Consider the following 27,456-nt stretch of genomic DNA (forward strand, 5'->3'; position numbering starts at 1 on the left):
GCAGAGTGGCAGGGGATAATGAGGGGACAGAGGGAGTATCGGGTGTCGCTCTTATGCCGATGACCTCTTGCTGTATGTTTCGGATCCGTTGGAGAGTATGGGTAGGATTATGGGCCTGTTGGGAGGTTTGGAGGGTTCTCGGGATACAAGCTGAGTGTAGGGAAAAGAGAGGTATTCCCGGTGAATGAGCTGGCACAGCGGGCTAATTTAGGGGGGATGCCACTAGCGGTAGCGAGGGATAGGTTTAGGTACTTGGGGATTCAGGTAGCGAGGGAATGGACGGGGCTCCATTAGTGGAACTTAACGAAGCTGGTGGAGGAGGCCAGGGAGAATCTTAAGATGTAGGATACACTGCACTTAACGTTGGCGGGGAGGGTCCAAGTGGTGAAAATGAATATTCTGCCGAGGTTCTGGTTTATCTTTCAGGCTCTCCCGATCTTCATACCAAAGGCCTTTTTTCGGAAAGTGGACACAATCATCTCTGACTTTGTATGGGCGGGGAAGGTGGGGAGGACCCTGCTACAGAGGCAGCAGGGGGGGTTGGCGTTGCCAAACTTGCTTCTTTTTTATTGGGCAGCGAATATGGACAAGGTGCGGCGGTGGTGGGAAGGAGAAGGGGTAGAGTGGGTTAGGATGGAGGAGGAATCTTGTAAGGGGTCTAGTTTGAGGGTTATGATGACGGCAGCATTGCCAATGGCTCAGAGTAGGTATTCAGGGAGCCCTGTGGTGCAGTTCACGGTGAAGATATGGAATCAGCTGAGGAGGCATTTTAGGGTGGAAGGGATGTCGGTGCTAACGCCACTGTGCGAGAATCATAGGTTTGAGCCGGGGGAGGATGAATAGTGTATACAGGAGGTGGAGGCAAGTGGGGCTGGTCAAGGCGAGGGATTTGTATTTGGAGGAAGGGTTCGCCAGTCTGGAGGAGCTAAGGAAGAGGGTTGAGCTGTAGTGAGTTCAGGTATCTACAGGTTAGGGACTTTGCACGAAAGGTCTGGATGGGGTTCCCTAGATTGCTGGGATACACCCTGCTGGAGCGACTGCTGCTTCCGGATGTGGAAGGGGAGGGAAGAATTGGGGATATATATAAGTGGCTGGGGGAGTAGGGAGGCGAGCGGGTGGTGAAGATCAAGGGAAATGGGAAGCGGAGTTGAGAATGGAGATCAATTGGGGAGTATGGACTGAGGCACTGTGAAGGGTAAACGGGACCTCCTCCTGTGCCAGGATGGGCCTGATACAGTTTAAGGCGGTGCACAGGGTGTATATGACTCAGGTGAGAATTAGTGGGTTGTTTCAGGGGGTAGCAGATGAGTGTGAGAGGTGTGGGCGGGGGCCAGCGAATCATCCGCCCATGTTCTGGGGTTGTGAAAAATTGGGAAGATTCTGGGCGGGAGTGTTCACGATCTTGGCCAGGATAGTGGAGGAGGGAGTGGACCCGGACCCTTTGGTGGTGATATTTGGGGTTTCAGAGAAGTCGGAGCTCATGGAAAGGAGGAAGGCCGATGTCTTGGCCTTGGCCTCGCTGATTGCACGGCGACAAATTTTGCTGGAGTGGCGGTCGGCATCGCCACCGGGGGTAGCAGCATGGTTGGGTGACTTGTACGACTTCCTGCGGTTAGAGAAGATAAAGTACGAGTTAAGGGGCTCAGCAGGGGAGCTTGAGAAAAGGTGGGGGATGTTTGTGACCGTGTTTGTGGAGCTGTTCGTCACAGGGGGGTGGGGGGTGAAAAAGGAGAAAAATCTGTACAAACTGTATAGTTGATTGCTGGGAAGAATGCTTCCCGGGGTGTTTATTTGCTGTAACCAACTTTGATACAAGTTTGAATAAAATGCGTTAAAAAAAAAATACTGCCTTTCTTTTTTTTTTAGAAGAAAAAAAGTAGACTAAAACCAATCTCGGTCGACAAGTTGGATGGAGCAGAACTTACAACAGGACTCACGAGGCGAATTATCCTGTTGCTCCGCCCCCAGGTGACCAGAAATTCCCGCCCGAGGTCAATGGACCTTTACACGGTCCGCATCCCACCTGGGGTGATCTTGCGGCGGGCGGGGCGGAAGACACTAGCCAACAATAACAGTCTATTATACAACAACGTCTATCTATTCAACAAGCATGAACACTGCACTATAGCAAACAGTCTACAGAGTCTATCTAAAAGGTCTCTACCAACTACAAAAAGCTGAACTCCTGACTAAGTTACAGCAAACACCTCCCGATAAAAGCAGGATTACTCCTGCAGAAAAATGCAGTTGGTGGAGGATAGGTACTTTTATGAACATGAAAACAAACCCAGTCACTTACAGCTGCATGGTCTCCCTGTGTGATGGGTAAAAGAATTACCCAGTCAGAATGGAGCCGATGGGAATGGTGGTGTCACTTTAAGATGCTCATATTTAAACATTAGGGCTGGGAATAGGGTTACCAACTCCGTTTGGACATATTTCTAGAGGAGTCCAGGCATGACCGTCTCCCCCCCCTCCTTCAAAACATCCAGGCTGCCTGCTGCCCCACCACGGTTTGCCTGACTCGTCCTTACTTAGAGTGCACCGCCTTCCCATAGCCAATCTGAAATCAAACAGACCCTTGGTTACGCGGTCAGATGATTTTATATCGCAAGATTACCAACAATAAAGGCCACAACAATTTATACTACACGAGAGGAGAGTGTTGATTAATTAAGAAATGGACTCTGGGGAGGCAATGCCATGGAGGATGCCGGAAGGAACAACTAACTACCAAGCTATTGCTTCAGTTCAAACCAAGGAGGCCAACTCTTGGTCAAGGCATAGCCACCGATGTGGATGAGGACTTGGCAGTTCACGGTCCCTTGCTGCATTCTCCACGGCCGCCCCTCCCCCAATCAGAGTCCACTTGTCAATCAACCAGCACTCTCCTCTCATGCAGTATAAACTGTTGTGATCGTTTCTGTTGGCAATCTTGTGATCTTTCCTGATGAGTGCGAGATGAAAAAATTTGACAGCATGCCTCTTTTTCAGCAATGCTCAAGTTCTGTATTACCAAACGACTATTTTAATTTCATAGCAAGGGAGCATTTGGCCTTTGCTTGTTTCACCACTCAGTGGGATTATGGCTGATCTGCAACCAACTCCAAATATCTGCCTTTGCCCCAGAGGAAGGACGTTCTTGCTCTAGAGGGAGTGCAGCGAAGGTTTACCTGACTGATTTCTGGGATGGCAGGACTGACGTATCAGGAGAGATTGAGTCAGTTAGGATTGTATTCACTGGAGAACAGAAGAATGAGGGGGGATTTCATAGAAATTTCTGTCGGAACTAGACAGGGTAGGGAGGCACAGTGGTTAGCACTGCTGCCTCGCGGTGCCGAGGACCCGGGTACGATCCCGGCACCGGGTCACCGTCTCTGTGGAGTTTGCACATTCTCCCCGTGTCTGCGTGGGGGCCTCCCTCACAACTCAAAGATGTGCAGCGTGGGTGAATTGGCCACGTTTAATTGCCCCTTAATTGGAAAAAAAGAATTGAGTACTCTAAATTTATTGAAAAAAAGAACTAGACACAGTAGATGCAAGAATACAGAGCGGCAGGGTAGCACAGTTTCCCGCTTGGGTCACTGTCTATGCGGAGTCTGCACGTTCTCCGTGTCTGCGTGGGTTTCCTCCCACAAGTCCTGAAAGATGTGCTTGTTAGGTGAATTGGATGTTCTGAATTCTCCCTCAGTGTACCCGAACAGGCACCAGAATGTGGCTACTAGGGGATTTTCACAGTAACTGCATTGCAGTGTTAACGTAAGCCTATTTGTGACACTAATAAAGATTATTATTATTAGAAGGATGTGCCGATGGTGGGGTGCCATCAGGAGTCACAGTCTGAGGATACGAGGTAAACCAAAGGACTGAGATGAGGAGAGATTTCTCCACCCAGAGATGGATTTCATTACCACAGGAGTAGCGGAGACCAAAACATTGTGTGTTTTCAAGAAGCAGTTAGATATAGCACTTGGGGCAAAGGGGATCAAAGAATATGGTGGTGGGGGGGGGGGGGGGGGGGGGGGAGAGCGGGATTAGGCTCCTGAGTTGGATAATCAACCATGATCACAATGAATGGAGGAGCAGGCTCGAAGGCCTCCTCCTGCTCCTAGTTTCAATTTTTCTATGCCTTTAATACCTTTGGTTAACAAAAATCTATCAAGCTCAGATTTAAAATGAACAATTTATCTTGCTTCAATTGTCATTTGCTTCCAGCATTCTGCACGCGGAGGAACATTTCCTAATTTTCTGCCTGAAAAAGGCCCGGCTCGGATTTCTAGTCCATATCGCCTGGTTTCAAAATTCTCCCAAATAAATTGTGCGTCATCTACCCTATCATCGGTTTCCACTCAGCCCCCTTCCACAATATATTGAAACCTTCAATCAAATCATTCCCCCCCCGCCCACCAGGAAAAACATTCCTAATTTGCATAATCAATCTTGTATGTTAACCCTTAGCAGTCCAGGTATCATCCCATTAAACTTCCCTCCAAGGTCAATATATCCTTTGTGCAGCTGAAGCACAACTTCTAATCCCTTTGTATTCTAGTCCTTTCGATATGACAGCCAGCATTTTCCCCTCGCACCCCCAACCACACCAGACCCTCCCAATTCTTTTTAGGTCAATGTGAAAATCCACTTGCCACAGGTTTTGGCCATTCACTTTATCAATGCCGCCGAGCGATTTTAAGCTTTCACCTTATGCTACTTACGATACCACTAACCGTGGGAGTGCTTCTTTGTCAGAGCGGTATCAGCTTTCCGATGAGATGCAAAACCAAATGTCTTGCCCGCCCTCTTTAGGTTTGATCTTGTAGAGGAGTTCCCCTCGGTGCCCTGGCCACTATTTATCGCTCGAACAACATTGATTTTTTTTAAAACAAAGACAGTTTTATGATTTGACAATCTTGCTGCTTCTGGGATCTTGCTGTGCGGAAGCCAGCTCCCATGTTTCCTACATTACAATGGTGACCACACCAAAACAAAACTTTGCATTTTTGGTTGACCGTGAAGTACTTTGGAATATATCCTTGGGTCAGGAAGTGCGCAATCTGAATAACCTTTGTTTCTACTTCGGCCTCCTGGAGGAGATGGAGAATTTGTGAATTTTGAATACCAGGTGCCATCGATCACTAATAACCTAGAATACTAACCAGGGTCAAAACATGGAGAGATCCTGGTGAGATGCTGATTTCCCCCGTGACAGTAAAGGGAAAACGGAATGTCTCTGGTCACAATTCTGGTGCGGTTGCGGTTAATAGCGCCAAGGATCCCACTTGAGATATCAATATCCCCCTTTAATCCCCACACTATACCTATAAACCTGGGTCGGCTCGGTGTGCTTCAACTCTTCTGAATAATGATTCTGATGGTTTCCACCCCAAAAAAAGAAATCGAATCCTTGATGGTATGGTCACTGCGGGTCCCACGAGAAATGGGATATTGCAAGTATTTTTTGTATAAAACAGAGCAATGCTGTAATAAAGAATCATGGAACCCCCTGGAGTGCAGGAGGCCACTTGGCCCACTGGGTCTGCACCAACCCTCCGAAAGAGCACCCCACCCAGGCCCACGCCACCGCCCTATCCCCACCCAACCTTTTGGAGCACGGGGACATGAGAGTTGGATTCCACACACATTCATTCACAAATCAAAAGTCTGCTTTGCCCCTTAACCAAGTTGTCTTCCATTTTAAAAGTCACCAGTTAAGTTACCAGTGCTCACTCACCATCCACGGCCCACCTTTGTTTAGGAGCCCGCAATCTATACCTTTCTGGGCCCCAAGTCCTCTTGCTCGTAAGGATCAACAACGGTTCCTCCATTTTGGGAACTAGCACTGCCAACCTAATTTCTCCACCGAAACCATGCAAAATGTTATTTTTGCTTTTATGAAAGTAAAACTGTTCTCCAATTTCATCCCTCCCTCCATGCCGCCTCCCCACATTCTCCCCCAACCCCCACACGACTGCTTCACAGGAGGTGTCAACTTTCCAATATTAGTTGCGTACCGTCCTCCTCAAGGACCCAACTGCTCATTTTTAGAACATGAAGCAAAGTGGGTGAATGCTGCTGGCAGGCTATTTGACTGCAGAGGCATCAGAGAAAAGTCCAATTCTCTTCTCTCTCGTGCGCACAACACGGGTACACTTTTCTCCACATTGGGAGTGACTGAATGATCTGCGAACCACAGAACCCATGCTGATTCTCTGCTACCTCTCACCTCCTACCCCACCTTAATTCAGGGACGCTGAGGCCAATTGTAATTCTCCTGCTGCTGTTCCAATCCCGTTCGAAGTCAGCTAATTCAGCATAGAAAAGGAACCATTTTGTGTGGCTAATAGAGGCACTGGGACAGCTGGCTCACAACATTATCAACTTTAAAATGGCCAAAGCAATCTTGGGGAAGCAACTTTAAAAAACAAAGCAATTTCCCGCACAGAGACTTTTTTTTTTTTTAAAAAGAAAAAACAGGACTAAGTAAAAAAGACATCCAAGAGATCTGTAAAAGGTAAATTAATACAGTTGCTGATCTTACAAGTTTTTTTTAAAAAAAAGCTTTCAAACAAATTAATTTAGTTAACGGAAGGAGTTGGACATTGTTGAGGAACTATGGAAACAGGAGCAGGTCGGACATCAGGAGTATGTCATTTAAAAGAAAGTTGGGAACGAGTGAGGGAGCTGGGATAGGAAGGAAGTAGAGACAGAGACAGAAAAGGAGAACTTAAAGAGCAAGCAAGATCCTGATAGAAGTATATAGGAGAATGACACTGACAAGCAAGGCAAGACCGACACGCAAGGCAAGACCGACACGCAAGGCACAGATGAGAAACAAGAAAGCAATCAGCTCCAAATAAATGCACCCAGATCTAACACAACACATCAAACCTTTTCCCATTAATTTACTTTGTACCCATCAATCATTCGAGTTGGTCGGAATCCAATAGGTCTAATCCCTTCCAAGTAACAGCTTGTACAGATGTTCAAAATTTTTCTCTTCCGTTCCCACGCTAGAATGCCAAACAGACCTTCCAATTTACTCTTGTCACCTCTGTGACACTGCCAGTCTCCGGCCCCGTCTCGGCTGATCTGCTGCCGAAACCCTAATCCCAAACTTTTCTCACCTCTATATTCGATTCTTCTCATCCTTTCTTGTCCACCCCAATTCCTTCCGCCAATCATAAATGCCAGCTTGTCTGGGCAGCACGGTGGCGCAGTGTTTAGCACTGCTGCCTCACGCCTCTGAGGACCCGGCTTCGATCCCGGCCCCGGGTCACTGTCTGTGTGGCGTTTGCACATTCTCCCCGTGTCTCACCCCCGCAACTCAAAACGATGTACAGGGCAGTGGATTGGCCACCCTAAATTGCCCCTTAATTGGAAATAAAAAAATAATTGGGTACTCTTAAATTTATTAATGAAATGTCAATGCCAGCTTTTCAAAACTTCTTGGTGTGAGTTGTTATCCATCCACCTATCCTCTGCGCGTGCTGGCCTACATTGGCTCCCGTTTCCATCAATACCTCAATTTTAAAATTCCTATCATAGTCTCCATATTCTGCCCCCCCGCACGTGCGCACACACGCACCCCGCGCGCACACACGCACCCCGCGCGCACACACGCAACCCGCGCGCACACACGCAACCCGCGCGCACACACGCAACCCGCGCGCACACACGCAACCCGCGCACACACACGCAACCCGCGCACACACACGCAACCCGCGCACACACACGCAACCCGCGCACACACACGCAACCCGCGCACACACACGCAACCCGCGCACACACACGCAACCCGCGCACACACACGCAACCCGCGCACACACACGCAACCCGCGCACACACACGCAACATCTGGCTCACCTGGTCCTCCTCCTGTGGGTCATGAGGTTGTCAGTCTCCCTCGCGCCATTCACCGACTGGGGGTGTGCCACTCTGATGTGTCGCAGTGCCTCCTGGTGGTTGATCTGGGGTCGGCCTAGCTGCCGGTAGGGACTGCGGCCCAGGCTGTTTGTGCGGGTCAGGGAGGGCGACTGGTTGAATGGCCAAGGAAGCTCCTGATCTTCGGGGGCGCCTGTCACAGAAGCAAACTGCAGTGAGCCAACAGCCCTTGTGCCAAGGGAAGATCAGGAGAAACTGTTTCTACCGCCAGGAGAAGCAAACGCAAGAGAACTGGCTGCATTAAAGGAATTCTCTACTGCAGAACGCTGTGGATGCCCAATCGTTCAATACATTTATATTGGTGGGACTCACACCTCTGGGGTCAGTCTCTCAGGGAATTAAGAGGTATGGGGAGCAGATTGGAAAATGGAGTTGAAGTCCAAGATCTCCCATGATTGTACTGAATGGTGGAGCAAGCGCGACGGGTTGTATGCGGTCTACTTCTGCCCCTAGTTCTTATGTTCTTAAAATAATCTGTACTACCTGATAGGTTACACAGAAAACCTATGGTGTGGAGAGGCCATTCAGTTCTTCATGGCTATGCTGGCCAAGGTCGCACGCAGGTACAGCAAGCAATTAGGGAGGCAAATGATTAGTTTGGCCTACACTGCAAGGGGGTGGAGTACAAGAATAAGTCGTCTTGCTAAAATTGTACAGAACTTTGGTGCGATCACACCTAGAGTGTTGCGTAGAGTTTGGTGCCTCAGCGAATTAAGGGATATTGGGAGTGGCCAGGAAACGGAATTCATACAGGAGATCATGAACATATTGAATTTTGGAACAGGCTTGATGCCCTGCATGGTCTACCCCTGCGCATGTTTCTTATGTCCATAGAAAGAGCTATCCAGCCGCATCACACTCTGCAGCCCTAACATTCTAAGACCTTTAAGTTAGTCTGCACCTCGAGTACACATAATACCAATCTTTATCAGTGTCACAAGTAGGCTTACATTAACACTGCAATGAAGTTACTGTGAAAAGCCCCCAGTCGCCACACTCCGGCGCCTGTTCGGGTACACAGAGCGAGAATTAAGAACGTCCAATTCACCCAACAAGCACGTCTTTCGGGGCTTGTGGGAAGAAACCGGAGGAAATCCACGCAGACACGGGGAGAATGTGCAGACTCCGCACAGACAGTGACCCAAGCCGGGAATCGAACCCATGCAAGTGCTTTTTTTAAAAAAAAGAGATTAGAACATAGAATGATACAGCGCAGTACAGGCCCTTCGGCCCACGATGTTGCACCGAAACAAAAGCCATCTAACCTACACTATGCCATTATCATCCATATGTTTATCCAATAAACTTTTAAATGCCCTCAATGTTGGCGAGTTCACTACTGTTGCAGGTAGGGCATTCCACGGCCTCACCACTCTTTGCGTAAAGAACCTACCTCTGACCTCTGTCCTATATCCATTACCCCTCAGTTTAAAGCTATGTCCCCTCGTGCCAGCCATTTCCATCCGCGGGAGAAGGCTCTCACTGTCCACCCTATCTAATCCCCTGATCATTTTGTATGCCTCTATTAAGTCTCCTCTTAACCTTCTTCTCTCTAACGAAAACAACCTCAAGTCCATCAGCCTTTCCTCATAAGATTGTCCCTCCATACCAGGCAACAACCTGGTAACTGCCTGATTGTCTGCCTCTAACGCACATGCTTTTTAAAAAGAAAAATGTAAGTACCCCAATTCATTTTTTTTTCTCCAATTAAAGGACAATTTTGCATGGCCAATCCACCTACCCTGCACATCTTTGGGTTGTGGGGGTGAGCCAAGATTTCCCATGATTGTACCGAATGGTGGAGCAGGCTCGACGGGTTGTGTGTGGTCTACTTCTGCCCCTAGTTCTTATTTTCTTAAAATAGTCTATACTACCTGATAGGTTTCACAGAAAACGTATGGTACGGGAGAGGCCATTCAGTCCTGCATGTTTGCACTGGAGACAAGAGGAGAATGTGCAACAGAAATCAGCCCCCAGTGTGTTCAAATTCTTTCATCCGACAACAAGGGGAGGATGTGCAAACTCCTCACGGATAGTGACCCGGGGCCGGGATCGAACCCGGGTCCTTGGCGGTGTGAGGCAGCTGTGTTAACCATGCATCGCCCCTCTCTACTGCACTTTCAAGCAGCAAGTTCCAGATCCCTACCATTTCCGGATGACAAGAATCACTCAACTCCCCACTAACTCTTCTGCCAATTACTTCAAATCTACGCTCCTCTGGTTATTAACCTTTTTCTTCTCAGTTTGCTTCCCAACAGCACTGTGGATGTGTCTACAAACATGGACTGCGGCAGTTCAAGGAGACAGCTTCTACCACCTGTTAAGAATAATTAGGGATGGGCAGTAAATGCTGGCCTATCCAGCGATGCCCACGCCCCAGAAATAATTTTTTCTTTAATTGTGGGGTCAGCAATTTCCAAGATCCAGTAGAGGTGCGATGGGTCAAAGGGCCTCCTGCCCTGCAGTAAGATTCTAAAATGTTTTCAATGTCCCTGTTAAGCCAGCCATGAACTTAATGAATGATGCAACAGCCTCGAGTGGCTAAAGTAAATGGAGTGAAGTGTCAGCGACTGTCCACACGCAGTAAATGGAGCGAGGGGTCAGTGACTGTCCACACGCTGTAAATGGAGCAAGGGTCATTGACTGCCACACGCAGTAAATGGAGCGAGGGGGTCAGTGACTGTCCACACGCAGTTAATGGAGAGAGGGGTCAGTGACTGTCCACACACAGTAAATGGAGCGAGGGGTCAGTGACTGTCCACACGCAGTAAATGGAGCGAGGGGTCAGTGACTGTCCACACGCAGTAAATGCAGCGAGGGGTCAGTGACTCTCCACATGCTGTAAATGGAGCGAGATGTCAGTGACTGTCTACATGCAGTAAATGGAGCGAGGGGTCAGTGACTGCCACATGCAGTAAATGGAGCCAGGGGTCAGCGACTGTCCACATGCAGTAAATGGAGCCAGGGGTCAGTGACTGTCCACATGGAGTAAATGGAGCGAGGGGTCAGTGACTGCCCACACGCAGTAAATGGAGCCAGGGGTCAGTGACTGTCCACATGCTGCAAATGGAGCAAGGGGTCAGTGACTGTCCACACGCAGTAAATGGAGAAAGGGGTCAGCGACTGTCCACATGCTGTAAATGGAGCGAGATGTCAGTGACTGTCTACATGCAGTAAATGGAGCGAGGGGTCAGTGACTGCCACATGCAGTAAATGGAGCCAGGGGTCAGCGACTGTCCACATGCAGTAAATGGAGCGAGGGGTCAGTGACTGCCCACACGCAGTAAATGGAGCCAGGGGTCAGTGACTGTCCACACGCAGTAAATGGAGAAAGGGGTCAGCGACTGTCCACACGCAGTAAATGGAGCGAGATGTCAGTGACTGTCTACATGCAGCAAATGGAGCGAGGGGTCAGTGACTGTCCACACGCAGTAAATGGAGCCAGGGGTCAGTGACTGTCCACATGCTGCAAATGGAGCAAGGGGTCAGTGACTGTCCACACGCTGTAAATGGAGCGAGGTGTCAGTGACTGTCCACACGCAGTAAATGGAGAAAGGGGTCAGCGACTGTCCACACGCAGTAAATGGAGCGAGATGTCAGTGACTGTCTACATGCAGTAAATGGAGCGAGGGGTCAGTGACTGTCCACACGCAGTAAATGGAGCGAGGGGTCAGTGACTGTCCACACGCAGTAAATGGAGCGAGGGGTCAGTGACTGTCCACACGCAGTAAATGGAGCGAGATGTCAGTGATTGTCTACATGCAGTAAATGGAGCGAGGGGTCAGTGACTGTCCACACGCAGTAAATGGAGCGAGGGGTCAGTGACTGTCCACATGCAGTAAATGGAACAAGGGGTCAGTGACTGTCCACATGCAGTAAATGGAACAAGGGGTCAGCGACTGTCCACACGCAGTAAATGGAGCGAGATGTCAGCGACTGTCCACACGCAGTAAATGGAGCGAGATGTCAGTGACGGTCCACATGCAGTAAATGGAGCGAGGGGTCAGTGACTGTCCACACGCAGTAAATGGAGCGAGGGGTCAGTGACTGTCCACATGCAGTAAATGGAGCGAGATGTCAGCGACTGTCCACACGCAGTAAATGGAGCCAGGGGGTCAGTGACTGTCCACATGCAGTAAATGGAGCGAGGGGTCAGTGACTGTCCACATGCTGTAAATGGAGCGAGATGTCAGTGACGGTCCACATGCAGTAAATGGAGCGAGGGGGTCAGTGACTGTCCACACACAGTAAATGGAGCGAGGGGTCAGTGACTGTCCACACGCAGTAAATGGAGCGAGGGGTCAGTGACTGTCCACGCGCAGTAAATGGAGCGAGGGGTCAGCGACTGTCCACATGCAGTAAATGGAGCGAGGGGTCAGCGACTGTCCACATGCAGTAAATGGAGCGAGGGGTCAGTGACTGTCCACATGCAGTCAATGGAGCGAGGAGTCAGTGACTGTCCACATGCAGTAAATGGAGCGAGGGGTCAGTGACTGTCCACATGCAGTAAATGGAGCGAGGGGTCAGTGACTGTCCACACGCAGTAAATGGAGCGAGGGGTCAGTGACTGTCCACACGCAGTAAATGGAGCGAGATGTCAGCGACTGTCCACATGCAGTAAATGCAGCGAGGGGTCAGCGACTGTCCACATGCAGTAAATGGAGCGAGGGGTCAGCGACTGTCCACATGCAGTAAATGGAGCGAAGGGTCAGTGACTGTCCACATGCAGTAAATGGAGCGAGATGTCAGTGACTGTCCACATGCAGTAAATGGAGCGAAGGGGTCAGTGACTGTCCACACGCAGTAAATGGAGCGAGGGGTCAGTGACTGTCCACACGCAGTAAATGGAGCGAAGGGGTCAGTGACTGTCCACACGCAGTAAATGGAGCGAGGGGTCAGTGACTGTCCACGCGCAGTAAATGGAGCGACGGGTCAGCGACTGTCCACACGCAGTAAATGGAGCGAGATGTCAGCGACTGTCCACATGCAGTAAATGCAGCGAGGGGTCAGCGACTGTCCATATGCAGTAAATGGAGTGAGGGGTCAGTGACTGTCCACACGCAGTAAATGGAGCAAGGGGTCAGTGACTGTCCACACGCATTAAATGGCGCGAGGGGTCAGTGACTGTCCACATGCAGTAAATGGAGCGAGGGGTCAGTGACTGTCCACACGCAGTAAATGGAGCGAGATGTCAGTGACTGTCCACATGCAGTAAATGGAGCGAGGGGTCAGTGACTGTCCACACGCAGTAAATGGAGCGAAGGGGTCAGTGACTGTCCACACGCAGTAAATGGAGCGAGGGGTCAGTGACTGTCCACGCGCAGTAAATGGAGCGACGGGTCAGCGACTGTCCACACGCAGTAAATGGAGCGAGATGTCAGCGACTGTCCACATGCAGTAAATGCAGCGAGGGGTCAGCGACTGTCCATATGCAGTAAATGGAGTGAGGGGTCAGTGACTGTCCACACGCAGTAAATGGAGCAAGGGGTCAGTGACTGTCCACACGCATTAAATGGCGCGAGGGGTCAGTGACTGTCCACATGCAGTAAATGGAGCGAGGGGTCAGCGACTGTCCATACGCAGTAAATGGAGCGAGGGGTCAGTGACTGTCCACATGAAGTAAATGGAGCGAGATGTCAGTGACTGTCCACATGCAGTAAATGGAGCGAGGGGGTCAGTGACTGCCCACATGCAGTAAATGGAGCGAGGGGTCAGTGACTGTCCACACGCAGTAAATGGAGCGAGGGGTCAGTGACTGTCCACGCGCAGTAAATGGAGCGACGGGTCAGCGACTGTCCACACGCAGTAAATGGAGCGAGATGTCAGCGACTGTCCACACGCAGTAAATGGAGCGAGATGTCAGCGACTGTCCACATGCAGTAAATGCAGCGAGGGGTCAGTGACTGTCCACACGCAGTAAATGGAGCAAGGGGTCAGTGACTGTCCACACGCAGTAAATGGCGCGAGGGGTCAGTGACTGTCCACATGCAGTAAATGGAGCGAGGGGTCAGCGACTGTCCACATGCAGTAAATGGAGCGAGGGGTCAGTGACTGTCCACATGCAGTAAATGGAGCGAGGGGTCAGCGACTGTCCACATGCAGTAAATGGAGCGAGGGGTCAGTGACTGTCCACATGCAATAAATGGAGCGAGGGGTCAGTGACTGTCCACACGCAGTAAATGGCGCGAGGGGTCACTGACTGTCCACATGCAGTAAATGGAGCATGGGGTCAGTGACTGTCCACAAGCAGTAAATGGAACGAGGGGTCAGTGACTGTCCACATGCAGTAAGTGGAGTGAGATGTCAGCGACCGTCCGTCACTCGCTGTGACAGATTAAGTAATCACTCACCATCCCGCACGGCAATGGAGTATGGTTTGATCTCCTGTTCCACCTTCTTGGGGATGGTCCTGTGAACCAGCCTTTCTCCAGGCACTGTATCGCAGAACAAGAGAAAATAATGAGAATACAAAATTGCAAAGAATGCGGAAAGCAAAAGACATGTTCATACTGCAGCTCAAATGCGTTCGTGGTGGTGGATGGAACGTTTAGTCCAAACACCGAAAAACTCCCACCACTCCTCTTTTTACAAACACCATCCAAATTTGAACAGCCAAGACGGGTTGATGGGGCAGGCAGAGCGCACCTGGATTTAAACCACAGCAGCTTCGACAATGAAAGACCCCCACCTCCCTTCAGATCTCTGAAGCCTCGCAGGCACAATCTGGCCATTCCATAACTCAATGAATTCCCAGGGGGATTTATTAGTGGCCATATGAAGAAGCAATTTTTAAACTGACAGCCGCTAGCGATATCAATAACAATTTTCACTGGAATTAGGCACCTTAATCCATAAGAAAGGGTGAAACGTAAAGCCAGGAATATTGACTGTGAATCAGGAGAAGGTTGCTGGGGCGGGGGCATAGCCATTGATGCATTTGCAATTCTAAGGGATGTGGATAAAATTAACTCTTTTCAGGGCAGCACGATTGGGCAGTGGGTTAGCACTGCTGCCTCAAGGCGCCGAGGTCCCAGGTTCAATCCCGGCTCTGGGTCACTGTCAGTGTGGAGTTTGCACATTCTCCCCGTGTATGCGTGGGTTTCGCCCCCACAATCCAAGATGTGCAGGGTAGGTGGATTGGCCACGCTAAATTGCCCCTTAATTGGAAAAAAATAATTGGGTGCTCTAAATGAATAGAAAAAAAAACAAAACGAGTTTGACAGAATTATAATCACTTCAAAAAGGGGACACAGGCTTAAACTTATAAACAGGAAGGTGAATACATGTTTGGATGCAGCTAATTCACATATAGTGCATTAAAGTCATATAATACCCAGGCAAACAATGGAGGCTATGAGTGTCAGCCAATTGAACAGGGAACGGATTAAGGCAAGAAAAATTTGCTCGGCACAACCTCTTGCCCCTCGACTAGGGGGATGAACATCTACTCGGGGTTGTGAGTTTCTGTCGTGGATCCTTGTGAGTCGGTCGACTTTTGCACATGGGGCATGATGCCCATTTTTCCTTCTCTGCCGCCACCCTGCATCATCATCAAGATGTCGTGACTCAAAGCATGACACGGTTTGACGGACACGTTTTCGCCAGCTTGGCGGCAAGCTCCTCCCTCCCAGTCATTATTGTCAATGCTGATGCGCTTCTAAGGAAAGTTTCAGAGTGTCTTTGAAACATTTTGTTTGTCCTCCCCTGGAACAGTAGCTATTTGAGAGTGAGGCTACAAGGCCTGTCAGGGGAGGGACGTTTCTGGCCATCCAGACACGGTGTCCAGACCATCGAAGCTGATTTTGCAGGAACTTTGCCTGAATGCAGGTGAAGGACACTCGCGCTCGTCTTACGGTCCTCCTACTGAATCCAGAGGTTGGGGCGGAGGTATTATTGATGGGAATTTCTCCAGTGCTTTTACATGTCTCCGATATACAGTGCAGGTCTCACTGCAGTACAACAGTGAGGCAACAACAACTGCGCTGCACACAGGGATTGGGGCCCCCGATTGAGATGGAGGAGGGGGATTGGGGCCCCTGATTGAGTTGGAGGGGGATTGGGGCCCCCGATTGAGATGGAGGAGGGGGATTGGGGCCCCTGATTGAGATGGAGGAGGGGGATTGGGGGCCCCGATTGAGATGGAGGAGGGGGATTGGGGGCCCCGATTGAGATGGAGGAGGGGGATTGGGGCCCCCGATTGAGATGGAGGAGGGGGATTGGGGCCCCTGATTGAGATGGAGGAGGGGGATTGGGGGCCCCGATTGAGATGGAGGAGGGGGATTGGGGCCCCCGATTGAGATGGAGGAATTGGTTAAGGGGTTGGATGGTATGCAGTTGGGCAAGGACCCGGGACCAGATGGGTATCCGTAGAATTTTACAGGAAATTCTCAGAGCTGTTGGGTCCGCTATTGTTGAGAACCTTTAACGAGGCTAAGGAAAAGGGAACCCTTCCCCCGACGATGTCGCAGGCTCGGATCTCGCTCATCCTTAAGCGAGATAAGGACCCGTTGCAATGTTGCTCCAATAGGCCGATTTCGCTCCTTAATGTAGATGCCAAACTGTTGGCCAAGATTTTGGCCACTAGGATTGAGGACTGGGTCCTGGGAGTGATCAATGAGGATCAGACGGGGTTTGTGAAGGGCAGGCAGTTGAACACGAATGTACGGAGGCTCCCGAATGTGATCATGATGCCCTCGGAATGGGGGGGGGGGGGGAGATGCAGAAGTGGTGGCAGCAATGGACGCGGAGAAAGCCTTCGATCGGGTGGAGTGGGAGTACCTGTGGGAAGTGTTAGGCATATTTGGGCTTGGAGAGGAATTTATAGAGTGGGTTAAATTGTTGTATCAGTCTCCGGTAGCGAGTGTGTCGACGAAACGGCTGCGGTCAGGGTACTTTAGGTTACATCGAGGAACAAGGCATGGATGATCCCTGGCCCCATGCTGTTTGCCCTGGCAATCGAGCCGCTGACCATGGCATTGAGGAGGAGGGTTTCACTGTGCGGATTACCTGCTCCTGTACATTGCGGATCCGGTGGAGGGGATGGGGGAGGTCATGCAGATCCTTAGAGATTTTGGGGACTTTTCTACGTATCAGCCGAATGTTGGGAAAAGCGAGCTTTTTGTGATACATGCGAGGAGCCAAGAAAAGAGACTGGGAGAGCTACCGCTTAAGATGGTGGAGAGGAGCTTTCGCTACTTGGCATTCAGGTGGCTAAGAGTTGGGATGCCCTGCACAAGCTCAATATAGCGTGGCTGGTGGATCAGATGGAGGAGATGCCGCATTCCCTGGTGGGTAGGGTGCAGTCCGTGAAGATGACGGTCCTCCCCAGGTTCTTGTTCGTCTTCCAGTGCCTTCCCATCCTCATCCCCAAGTCCTTTTTCAAGCGGGTAAACAGGATTATTACGGGATTTGTGTGGGCAAACAAGACCCCGCGTGTTAAGAGACTGTTCTTAGAACGCAGTCGGGGTGGGGTTGGGCTGGCGCTGCCGAACTTTTGCAGCTATTAATGGGCAGTGAATATATCCATGATTCGGAAGTGGGTAGTAGAGGAAGTGGGGCGGCATGGAAGCGGTTGGAGGTGGCGTCCTGCAGGGATACTAGCCTGGGGGCATTGATATGCCGACACGGTACACCACGAGCCCGGTGGTGGCGGCGACATTGAGGATCTGGGGTCAGTGGAAAGGGCACAGGGGGGGGAAGCAAGGGCTTCAGTCTGGACCCCGATACGGAACAATCACAGGTTTGTTCCAGGTAGAATAGATGATGGGTTCCTAAGCTGGCACAGAGCGGGTATCAAAAGGATGGAGGACTTGTTTATTGATGGGACTTTTGCTAGTCTGAGGGCACTGGAGGAGAAATTTGGGTTGCCCCCCAGGGAATACCTTTAGGTACATGCAGGTTCGGGCGTTCGGGAAAAAGCAGGTGGGGGAATTCCCGCTGCTGCCTGCCTGGGGGATACAGGACAGAGTGGTCTCGGGCGTGTGGGTGGGGATGGCAAGGTATCGGACATATGCCAGGAGCTGCAGGAGGTGGAGGATGCCTCGGTAGAAGAGCTGAAGGGCAAGTGGGAGGAGGAGCTGGTTGAGGAGCTAGATGAGGGCCTGTGGGCTGACACCCTGGGCAGGGTCAAATCCTCCTCATCTTGCGCCAGGCTTAGCCTGATTCAGTTTAAGGTGGCGCACCGGGCGCAAATGACAGCGGCGAGAATTAGTAAGTTCTTTGGGGTGGAGGACAGGTGTGTGAGGTGTTCAGGGGGCTCAGCAAACCATGTCCATATGTTTTGGGCATGCCCAGCACTTACAGAATTTTGGAAAGGCTATGTCCAAGGTCTTGGATACTCGGGCGAAACCGAGCTGGGGGATAGCGATATTTGGGGTATCGGATGATCCGGGAGTGCAGGAGTCGAAAGAGGCCGGAGTTCTGGCCTTTGCCTCCTTGGTATCCCAGAGGCGGTTCTTGTTAATGTGGAGGGACGCGAAACCCCCAAGCGTAGAGGCTTGGGTCAGTGACATGGCTAGATTTCTCAGGTTGGAGAGGATAAAGTTTGCCTTGCGAGGGTCCTTGCAGGGGTTCTCCAGGCGGTGGCAACCTGGACTTTCTCGCGGAACGTTAAGTGGAGGGCAGCAGCAGCATTTTTTATTTTTTTTTAAAAAGCTGCGCTGCACACTCGGACTTTTGTCCACTTGCAGAGGTCCTGTTAATGTTGGATCTTCCCCATCAATGGTGGAAGAGGTGGCTAAGGGATATGGAATCACATAATCACAGAATAATACAGTGCAGCAGGGCCTTCAGCCCATCGACTCTGCACTGACGCATGAAAAACTCCTAACCTACCTACCAAATCCCATTCGGCACACTTGGCCCATAGCCTTAAATATTATGACATGCCAAGTGCTCATCCAGATACCTTTTAAAGGCTGAGGCAACCAACCTCGACCACCCTCCCAGGCGGTGCATTCCGACCACCATCACCCTCTGGGTAAAAAGGTTTTTCCTCAAATCCCCTAAAGCTTGAACTTGGGTCTCCTTGTAACTGACCCTTCAGCTAAGGGGAACATCCGCTCCCTATCCACCCTGTCCATGCCCCTCATTATCTTGTACACCTCGATCAGGTCGCCCCTTAAGTCTTCTCTACTCCTGCGAAAATAACCTAAGTCTATCCAACCTCTCTTCATAATTTAAATGTTTCGTCCCAGGCAACATCCCGGTGAATCCCACCCCCCCCCGCCCTCCAGTGCAATTACATCCTTCCTATAATGTGGCGAACAGAATTGCACACAGTACTCCAGCTGTGCCCTCACCTATGTTCTGTACAGCTCCAACATGACCTCCCTGCTTTTGTAATCTATGCCTCGATTGATAAAGGCAAGTGTCCTATATGCCTTTTTCACCATCCTATTAACCTGCCCTTCTGCCTTCAGAGATCTCTGGACGAACACGCCACGGTCTCATTGTTCCTCGGGATTTCTCAGTGTCAGGCCATTCATTGAATACTTCCTTGTCAAATTACTCCTCCCAAAGTGTATCACCTCACACTTTTCAGGGTTAAATTTCATCAGCCACTTTTCTGCCCATTTGACCATCCCATCGATATCTTTCTGTAATCTATGACATTTCCATAAATCACGAACAATAGGGGACCCAGCACAGATCCCTGTGATAAGCCACTGGACACCGGCTTCCAGTCACTAAGGCAGCCATCTGTCATTACCCTCCATCTCCTACAGCTCAGCCATTTTTGAATCCTCTGTATCCCATGTGCATTTTCCAGCTTTATAAGTCTCCCATGTGGAATCTTGTCAAAGGCTTTGCTGAAATCCATGTAAACTACATCAACTGCACTATCCTCATTTGTTAGACATGACCTCCCTCTGATAAAGCTATGCTGACTATTCCTACCGAACCTTGCCTCTCCAAGCAGTGATAGATTCTCCACTGATGTAAGCCTCACTGCTCTGTAGTTCCCTGGCTTATCTCTAAAACCTTTCTTAAATAGCGGGACCACATTAGCTGTTCTCCAGTCCTCTGGCACCTCCTTAGAGAATAATTAAAAATTTGGGTCGAGCCCCTGCAATCTCCTCCCTCGCGTCCCACAGCATCCTGGGACATAATTCATCTGGACCTGGAGATTTGTCCACTTTTAAGCCTGCCAACACCTCTAATACCTGGCCACTCGCCATGAAAATTTGCTCAAGAACCTCAAAGTCTCTCTCCCAGAGTTCCATATATACCGCCTCATTCTCTTGGGTGAAGACAGGCGTGAAGCATTTGGTTCCACCCACAGATTTCCCCCTTGGTCCCTAATGGGCCCTACTCTTTCCCTGGTTACCCTCTTCCCATTGATACTTATAGAATATCTTGGGATTTTTCCATACTTTTACCAGCCAGTGCTTTCTCATACACCCTTTTTGTTCTCCCAATTGCTTTCTTAAACTCCATCCTGCACTTTCTGCACTCCACTAATGCCTTCATTGATTTGCTCCCCTTGTACTTGCCAAAAGTCTCTCTTTTCCTTCTCATGAATGTCTCTGGCCATCCATGGTTGTCTGGGCTTGTTACTCCTTCCTATTACCCCAGAGGAAACATGTTGGGCCTGTTCCCTTAATATGTTCAATGCTCAATATATTCCTGTGTCTCTCCTTTAACATTTACGGGGAAGTGGAGTATGCGGTTGACCAGTTTTGTTGCACTAGAATTTTGAAGGTTAAGGGATGGTCTGATCGAAATAGTCAAGATATCAACAAGGAAAGACAGGGTAGATAAAGATAAACTATTTACTGGTTGGAGATTCTAAAACTCAGGGGCATAGTCTAAAAATTAGGGCTAGGCCATTCAGGAGAGATGTTAGGAAGATGTTCACTCAAGGGTGGTAGAGGTTTCGAATTTTCGCCCACAACAGCAGTTGAAGCTAGATCAGTGTTAATTTTAAATCGGAGATAGATGGATTTTTGTGAAGCAAAAATATATTAAGGGTATTGGAGTTAGGTCACGGGTTAGCCATTATTTCATTGAATGGCGGGACACTCTCAAGGAGCTTATGGCCAGTTCCTATGTTTTGGCAACATTCTCCCCGTGTTTGCTGGTATTTAGCCGCCACAACCCACAGATATGCAGGTTGGTGGATTGGCCATGCTGAATTGCCCCTTAATTGGAAATAAAATGAGTTGGGTAATTTAAATTTATATATTTTTAAAAGTATATTTTCTTCCTCGGCGTTGTGAGGCAGCAGTGCTAGCCCACCTGCCAATCATCGGCTTTTGTGAAGTTGATTGAAAATATTGGCCAGGATGCCAGGGCAAGCTCCCTTGCTCTTCTCCCAAATAGTACCACAGGATATTTTGCAGCCAGCTGAAGGGTAGAACTTACGACTGTGCAAGAGTCCCTTACCACCGCACTCGGGACCGTCAGCTTGAATTATGCGTCTTAGTTCTCAAGAGTGGGATGCGAAAGTACTGCCTTCATTCCCAGAGGCGAGAGTGCTACCCACTGGAGAAAGGGACTGAGGGGCTTGTTTAACAGGGAGTGGCATTTATCAACTCTGGATCAGAGCAGAGAGCACGGTGATCTCTTCCTGTCACGTGAATTTCCACCTCAAATGAATAACATAACACTGGAACCAAAAACTATAGCAAACTATTACCCCATCATTACTCACAATGTCTGTCCCAGAAGAAACTTTCGAATACCACAAAGTTATTAACCTGAAACGAGAGAGGGGGAGAAGAGAGAGTGAGAGAAGGGGAGCGAGAGAGAGACACACACAAAGAAAACCAGACCTATCAGTTAATCCGGCAAGTACTGAGAGGATTCTGCCACTGCCCACATAGCACCTTCATGTAGTAAAACACCCACAGGAGACCAAAGGTGACACCAGGTCACAAAAGGAGATGCTTGCTGATGACAAAGGAGTCAGAAAGCAGAGAGGTTTAGATAAGGAGTTACAGGGCTTAGAGTCCAGGCAACTGAGAGCATGGCCCCCAACTGATGTGAATCAGGGATAGGCAAAAGGCCAGCTTTGTAAGAATGCAGGGATGTCAGAGGGCCAGAGGTGAATGAAGGCATGAGGTGGAGGAGGGATTTGAAAACAAGGATGAGACATTTAAAAAATATTGAGGACTCGGTGAACCAAGAAGTAAAGTAGGTTAGTGAGTTCGGGGGACTGCAGGGAGGAGGGGGCATGGGGAGATTTGGTCCGAGTTAGTATATGCACATGCAAGCAAGCTTCCTCGACGCATTCTGTACTGCAAAGCTCCGAAACCCTTCATAGTTATGGATACTGTGCAGAGCAGGGTGTGATCCCAAAGCATGCATCGATAAGCAATTTAGTCACTGTGGGGCTGAGACAAGCGGATCCGGAGTCTGCACCAATGTGGTTAAACTCACTACCGTGGTGCAGGGTCACTGGAGTTCATCCTGATGTTTCCATACATTTTTCTTTGGGAGGGGAACAGGGTAGGGAAAGCAGGAAAAGTTAGAACTGCCAATCCTGTTATCTAGCTAAGAGCTCCCTGCTACAATGTAAGCAAATCGAATGCATTAAATGAAGTTGGCCACTACTGCCTTACGGTGCCGAGGACCCGGGTTTGATCCTGGCCCCGGGCCACTGTCAGTGTGGAATTTGCACATTCTCCACGTGTCTGCATGGGTCTCACCCCCATAACCCAAAGATGTGCAGGGTAGGTGGATTGGCCACCACTAAATTTGCCCCTCAATTTGAATTTTTTTTATAAATGAAGATGGCACCCTGATTAACTGCGATGCTCCAAATATTACCCCCCCCTCGCTTTTACATCATGAGATTATTTCGCCATAATTTCCAAGCGAGAGAGGTGTCACAATGCAAACCCATCAGTAAGAAATGTGTGAATAACTAAATCAAAATACTGCGGACACTGGAACTCCAAGAGAAATAACAAAAGGCAGAAAAGACTGGAAACTGTCAGTGTTGCCAGCATCAGCTGTTGATCAATCGAGTCAGAGTTAATGTTTCAGATCACTGACCTTTCTTCATCAGAACGGGAAGACGTTAGAGATGTAGCAAGTTTCAAACAGTTAGAGGCAGGGGAAATGGAGGCGGGTGGGGGAAGGGGGGAGGGGGCTCTGGACTAGGGAGGTAGGCAGAAGAGATTAAATAGCAAAAAAAGGAGGATGGTAATGGGACAAGTAGAGATGCAAGATGGGCCGAGAGATGGTGGAAATTTTCACAGCCGAGCTGCATGGCAAATCTGTCAAAGCGCAAAAGGTACCGCGGATGTGGCAGAAGACAGATAGATCAGAGGGGTGTGGGCCACCCTGTTGGCCACAGGATGAGAGTGATCTGTAATCGGATTTACATCGAATGTGGAGTACTGAAAGAGTCCACTGATTCAAACTGTTCGGTGTTCGCGTTTAGGATACACACGCACTTCGCCCGCCCCATTTCACCTTGCTCACCCGCCCGACCACCTCAACTCCCCTGCTCGCTTTCCCACCCCATTTCCGCACTCGCCTGCCCGACTGCCTGATGCCCCTCACACTCCTACCCGCCTGCCCGATTTCACCTCGCTCGCCTGCCCGGCTGGTCCATTTCCCCTCTCTCACCCAACCGCTCCATTTCCCCTCGCTTGCCCACCCAACCACCCCATTTCTTCTCGCTCACTTGCCCGCCCCATTTCCCCTTGCTCACGCGCCCGCCCCATTTCCACTCGCTTGCCTGCCCAACTGGTCTACTTTCCCTCGCTCGCCCGACCGCTCCATTTTTCCTTCCTCACCCTCCCAACCACCCCATTTCCCCTCGCTTGCATGCCCGCCTCATTCCCCCCCGTCGCTTGCCTGCCCCATTTCCCATCGCTTGCCCGTCTGTCATATTTCCCCTCGCTCGCATGCCCGACTGTCATATTTCCCCTCGCTCGCATGCCCGACTGCTTCATTTCCCCACACTCGCCCGCTCCATTTCTCCTTGCTCGACCGACCACCCCATTTTCCCTCGCCCGCCTGCCCGCTCCATTTTCCCTTGCTTGCTCACACGTTTCACCTCGCCCGGCCGCCCCATTTCACCTCGCCCGGCCGCCCCATTTCACCTCGCCCGGCCGCCCCATTTCACCTCGCCCGGCCGCCCCATTTCACCTCGCCCGGCCGCCCCATTTCACCTCGCCCGGCCGCCCCATTTCACCTCGCCCGGCCGCCCCATTTCACCTCGCCCGGCCGCCCCATTTCACCTCGCCCGGCCGCCCCATTTCACCTCGCCCGGCCGCCCCATTTCACCTCGCCCGGCCGCCCCATTTCACCTCGCCCGGCCGCCCCATTTCACCTCGCCCGGCCGCCCCATTTCACCTCGCCCGGCCGCCCCATTTCACCTCGCCCGGCCGCCCCATTTCACCTCGCCCGGCCGCCCCATTTCACCTCGCCCGGCCGCCCCATTTCACCTCGCCCGGCCGCCCCATTTCACCTCGCCCGGCCGCCCCATTTCACCTCGCCCGGCCGCCCCATTTCACCTCGCCCGGCCGCCCCATTTCACCTCGCCCGGCCGCCCCATTTCACCTCGCCCGGCCGCCCCATTTCACCTCGCCCGGCCGCCCCATTTCACCTCGCCCGGCCGCCCCATTTCACCTCGCCCGGCCGCCCCATTTCACCTCGCCCGGCCGCCCCATTTCACCTCGCCCGGCCGCCCCATTTCACCTCGCCCGGCCGCCCCATTTCACCTCGCCCGGCCGCCCCATTTCACCTCGCCCGGCCGCCCCATTTCACCTCGCCCGGCCGCCCCATTTCACCTCGCCCGGCCGCCCCATTTCACCTCGCCCGGCCGCCCCATTTCACCTCGCCCGGCCGCCCCATTTCACCTCGCCCGGCCGCCCCATTTCACCTCGCCCGGCCGCCCCATTTCACCTCGCCCGGCCGCCCCATTTCACCTCGCCCGGCCGCCCCATTTCACCTCGCCCGGCCGCCCCATTTCACCTCGCCCGGCCGCCCCATTTCACCTCGCCCGGCCGCCCCATTTCACCTCGCCCGGCCGCCCCATTTCACCTCGCCCGGCCGCCCCATTTCACCTCGCCCGGCCGCCCCATTTCACCTCGCCCGGCCGCCCCATTTCACCTCGCCCGGCCGCCCCATTTCACCTCGCCCGGCCGCCCCATTTCACCTCGCCCGGCCGCCCCATTTCACCTCGCCCGGCCGCCCCATTTCACCTCGCCCGGCCGCCCCATTTCACCTCGCCCGGCCGCCCCATTTCACCTCGCCCGGCCGCCCCATTTCACCTCGCCCGGCCGCCCCATTTCACCTCGCCCGGCCGCCCCATTTCACCTCGCCCGGCCGCCCCATTTCACCTCGCCCGGCCGCCCCATTTCACCTCGCCCGGCCGCCCCATTTCACCTCGCCCGGCCGCCCCATTTCACCTCGCCCGGCCGCCCCATTTCACCTCGCCCGGCCGCCCCATTTCACCTCGCCCGGCCGCCCCATTTCACCTCGCCCGGCCGCCCCATTTCACCTCGCCCGGCCGCCCCATTTCACCTCGCCCGGCCGCCCCATTTCACCTCGCCCGGCCGCCCCATTTCACCTCGCCCGGCCGCCCCATTTCACCTCGCCCGGCCGCCCCATTTCACCTCGCCCGGCCGCCCCATTTCACCTCGCCCGGCCGCCCCATTTCACCTCGCCCGGCCGCCCCATTTCACCTCGCCCGGCCGCCCCATTTCACCTCGCCCGGCCGCCCCATTTCACCTCGCCCGGCCGCCCCATTTCACCTCGCCCGGCCGCCCCATTTCACCTCGCCCGGCCGCCCCATTTCACCTCGCCCGGCCGCCCCATTTCACCTCGCCCGGCCGCCCCATTTCACCTCGCCCGGCCGCCCCATTTCACCTCGCCCGGCCGCCCCATTTCACCTCGCCCGGCCGCCCCATTTCACCTCGCCCGGCCGCCCCATTTCACCTCGCCCGGCCGCCCCATTTCACCTCGCCCGGCCGCCCCATTTCACCTCGCCCGGCCGCCCCATTTCACCTCGCCCGGCCGCCCCATTTCACCTCGCCCGGCCGCCCCATTTCACCTCGCCCGGCCGCCCCATTTCACCTCGCCCGGCCGCCCCATTTCACCTCACTCGCCCGCCTGCCCCATTTCCCCTTGCTTGCCCGCCCCATTTCCTCTTGCTTGCCCGCCCCATTTCCTCTTGCTTGCCCGCCCCATTTCCTCTTGCTTGCCCGCCCCATTTCCTCTTGCTTGCCCGCCCCATTTCCTCCTGCTTGCCCGCCCCATTTCCTCTTGCTTGCCCACCAAAATTCACCCCACTGGTTCGCCCGCCCCATTTCACCTCGCTCTGAGAGAAAACCCCACTCTTTCTTTCTCTCGCATGGGCTTATCTAACTTTCTAACATTGTTTGAATTCTTGGAATGACGATTCTCCTCTCTTTGCTGCTCGTCAAACATTTTGAAACAGAATGTAAATGGTAATATTGCCGTACAAAGGACCTGGATTCCTTGTACATCAGTCAATGAAAGCGAGCATGCAGGTACAGCAAGCAGTTAGGCAGGCAAATGGTATGTTGGCTTTCATTGCAAGAAGACTTGGGTACAGGAACAAGGATGTCTTACGGCAGCTTGGTTTTGATGAGACCACACCTGGAGTACCAAGAGAGATTTGGTTGCCAAAGAGGAAGTGCAGTGAAAGTTCACCAGACTGATTCCTGGGAAGGCAGAAGGGATTGGGATAACGAGGCCTGTATTCACTGGAATTTAGAAGAATGAGAGGGCATCTAATTGAAACATATAAAATTCTGATGGGGGTGGACAGACTGAATGCAGGGATGTTGTTTCCTGTGGCTGGGGGGGGAAATTTTCAGGTCTGACAGCATCTGTGAAGAGGGATACAGAGTTCACATGTCAGGTCGATGACCTTTACACTTGCTTGCTGGAACGCAAAGGGCTTGCAGATTTAATCCCCACTGAAGATAAAACCACGTGGGTACATGGACCCCTCAAATCAGCGGCAATTCCCCAGATGCATCTTGGGCTTTTACGCCAGGAGTGGTACTAATGACATTCAAAGAACCACAGCCCCACTTACAGGAGGGATGGCAAAACTGCAAGCAATATCTAAAAGCAGAATTGTAGCCTTGCTTACCTGAGGAATTGTGCTTGCTAGGCCGTAGTGTTTCCTGAGGAAGCAAAGGAACTTGCTGGAGGGACGATCAATGGCCAGGTGGTGAGGTTTAACACTTTCATACTGCAGCAAACAAAAAATATACAGGTGGATTTTGTTTCCAATTAAAAAAAGGTTTACACCCAACAGGGATAGTCTCCACAGCCTCACTCCTCACTATCTCTGAAAGCCCTCCCAGATCTTTGCCCTCCTCCAATTTGGACAATTTCCATTGCTCCACCATTTGTTGGTCACGGCTTCAGCTGCGTAGGCCCTCAAGTTCTGGAATTCCCTTCCTAAACCTCTGCTTCTTTGCCCTTGTGGTGCAGCGGAGTCAGGGTTGGACTAGGTCCGTCAGTGAGGCTGGAGGTTTCTTCAGTTTTCAAGAGATGATTTAGGAAAGGAATCTTTTTTTT

The 27,456-nt window shown here is 51.7% G+C and overlaps 1 protein-coding gene across 1 annotated transcript in view; it reads right to left on the minus strand.

Moving 5' to 3' along the window:
- Nucleotides 1–27,456, minus strand: part of atat1 (alpha tubulin acetyltransferase 1) — an 87,039-nt gene that overhangs the window by 25,273 nt on the left and 34,310 nt on the right. The window contains exons 6-9 of the mRNA XM_072475338.1: nt 27,023–27,124; nt 21,593–21,638; nt 14,289–14,372; nt 7,861–8,071 (exon numbers count right to left, since the gene is read on the minus strand). Coding sequence (XP_072331439.1) covers nt 7,861–8,071; nt 14,289–14,372; nt 21,593–21,638; nt 27,023–27,124 — 443 coding nt within the window. The remainder of the gene's footprint in view (nt 1–7,860; nt 8,072–14,288; nt 14,373–21,592; nt 21,639–27,022; nt 27,125–27,456) is intronic.

This window comes from Scyliorhinus torazame, chromosome 14, assembly GCF_047496885.1.
Source record: "Scyliorhinus torazame isolate Kashiwa2021f chromosome 14, sScyTor2.1, whole genome shotgun sequence".
NCBI lineage: Eukaryota > Metazoa > Chordata > Chondrichthyes > Carcharhiniformes > Scyliorhinidae > Scyliorhinus > Scyliorhinus torazame.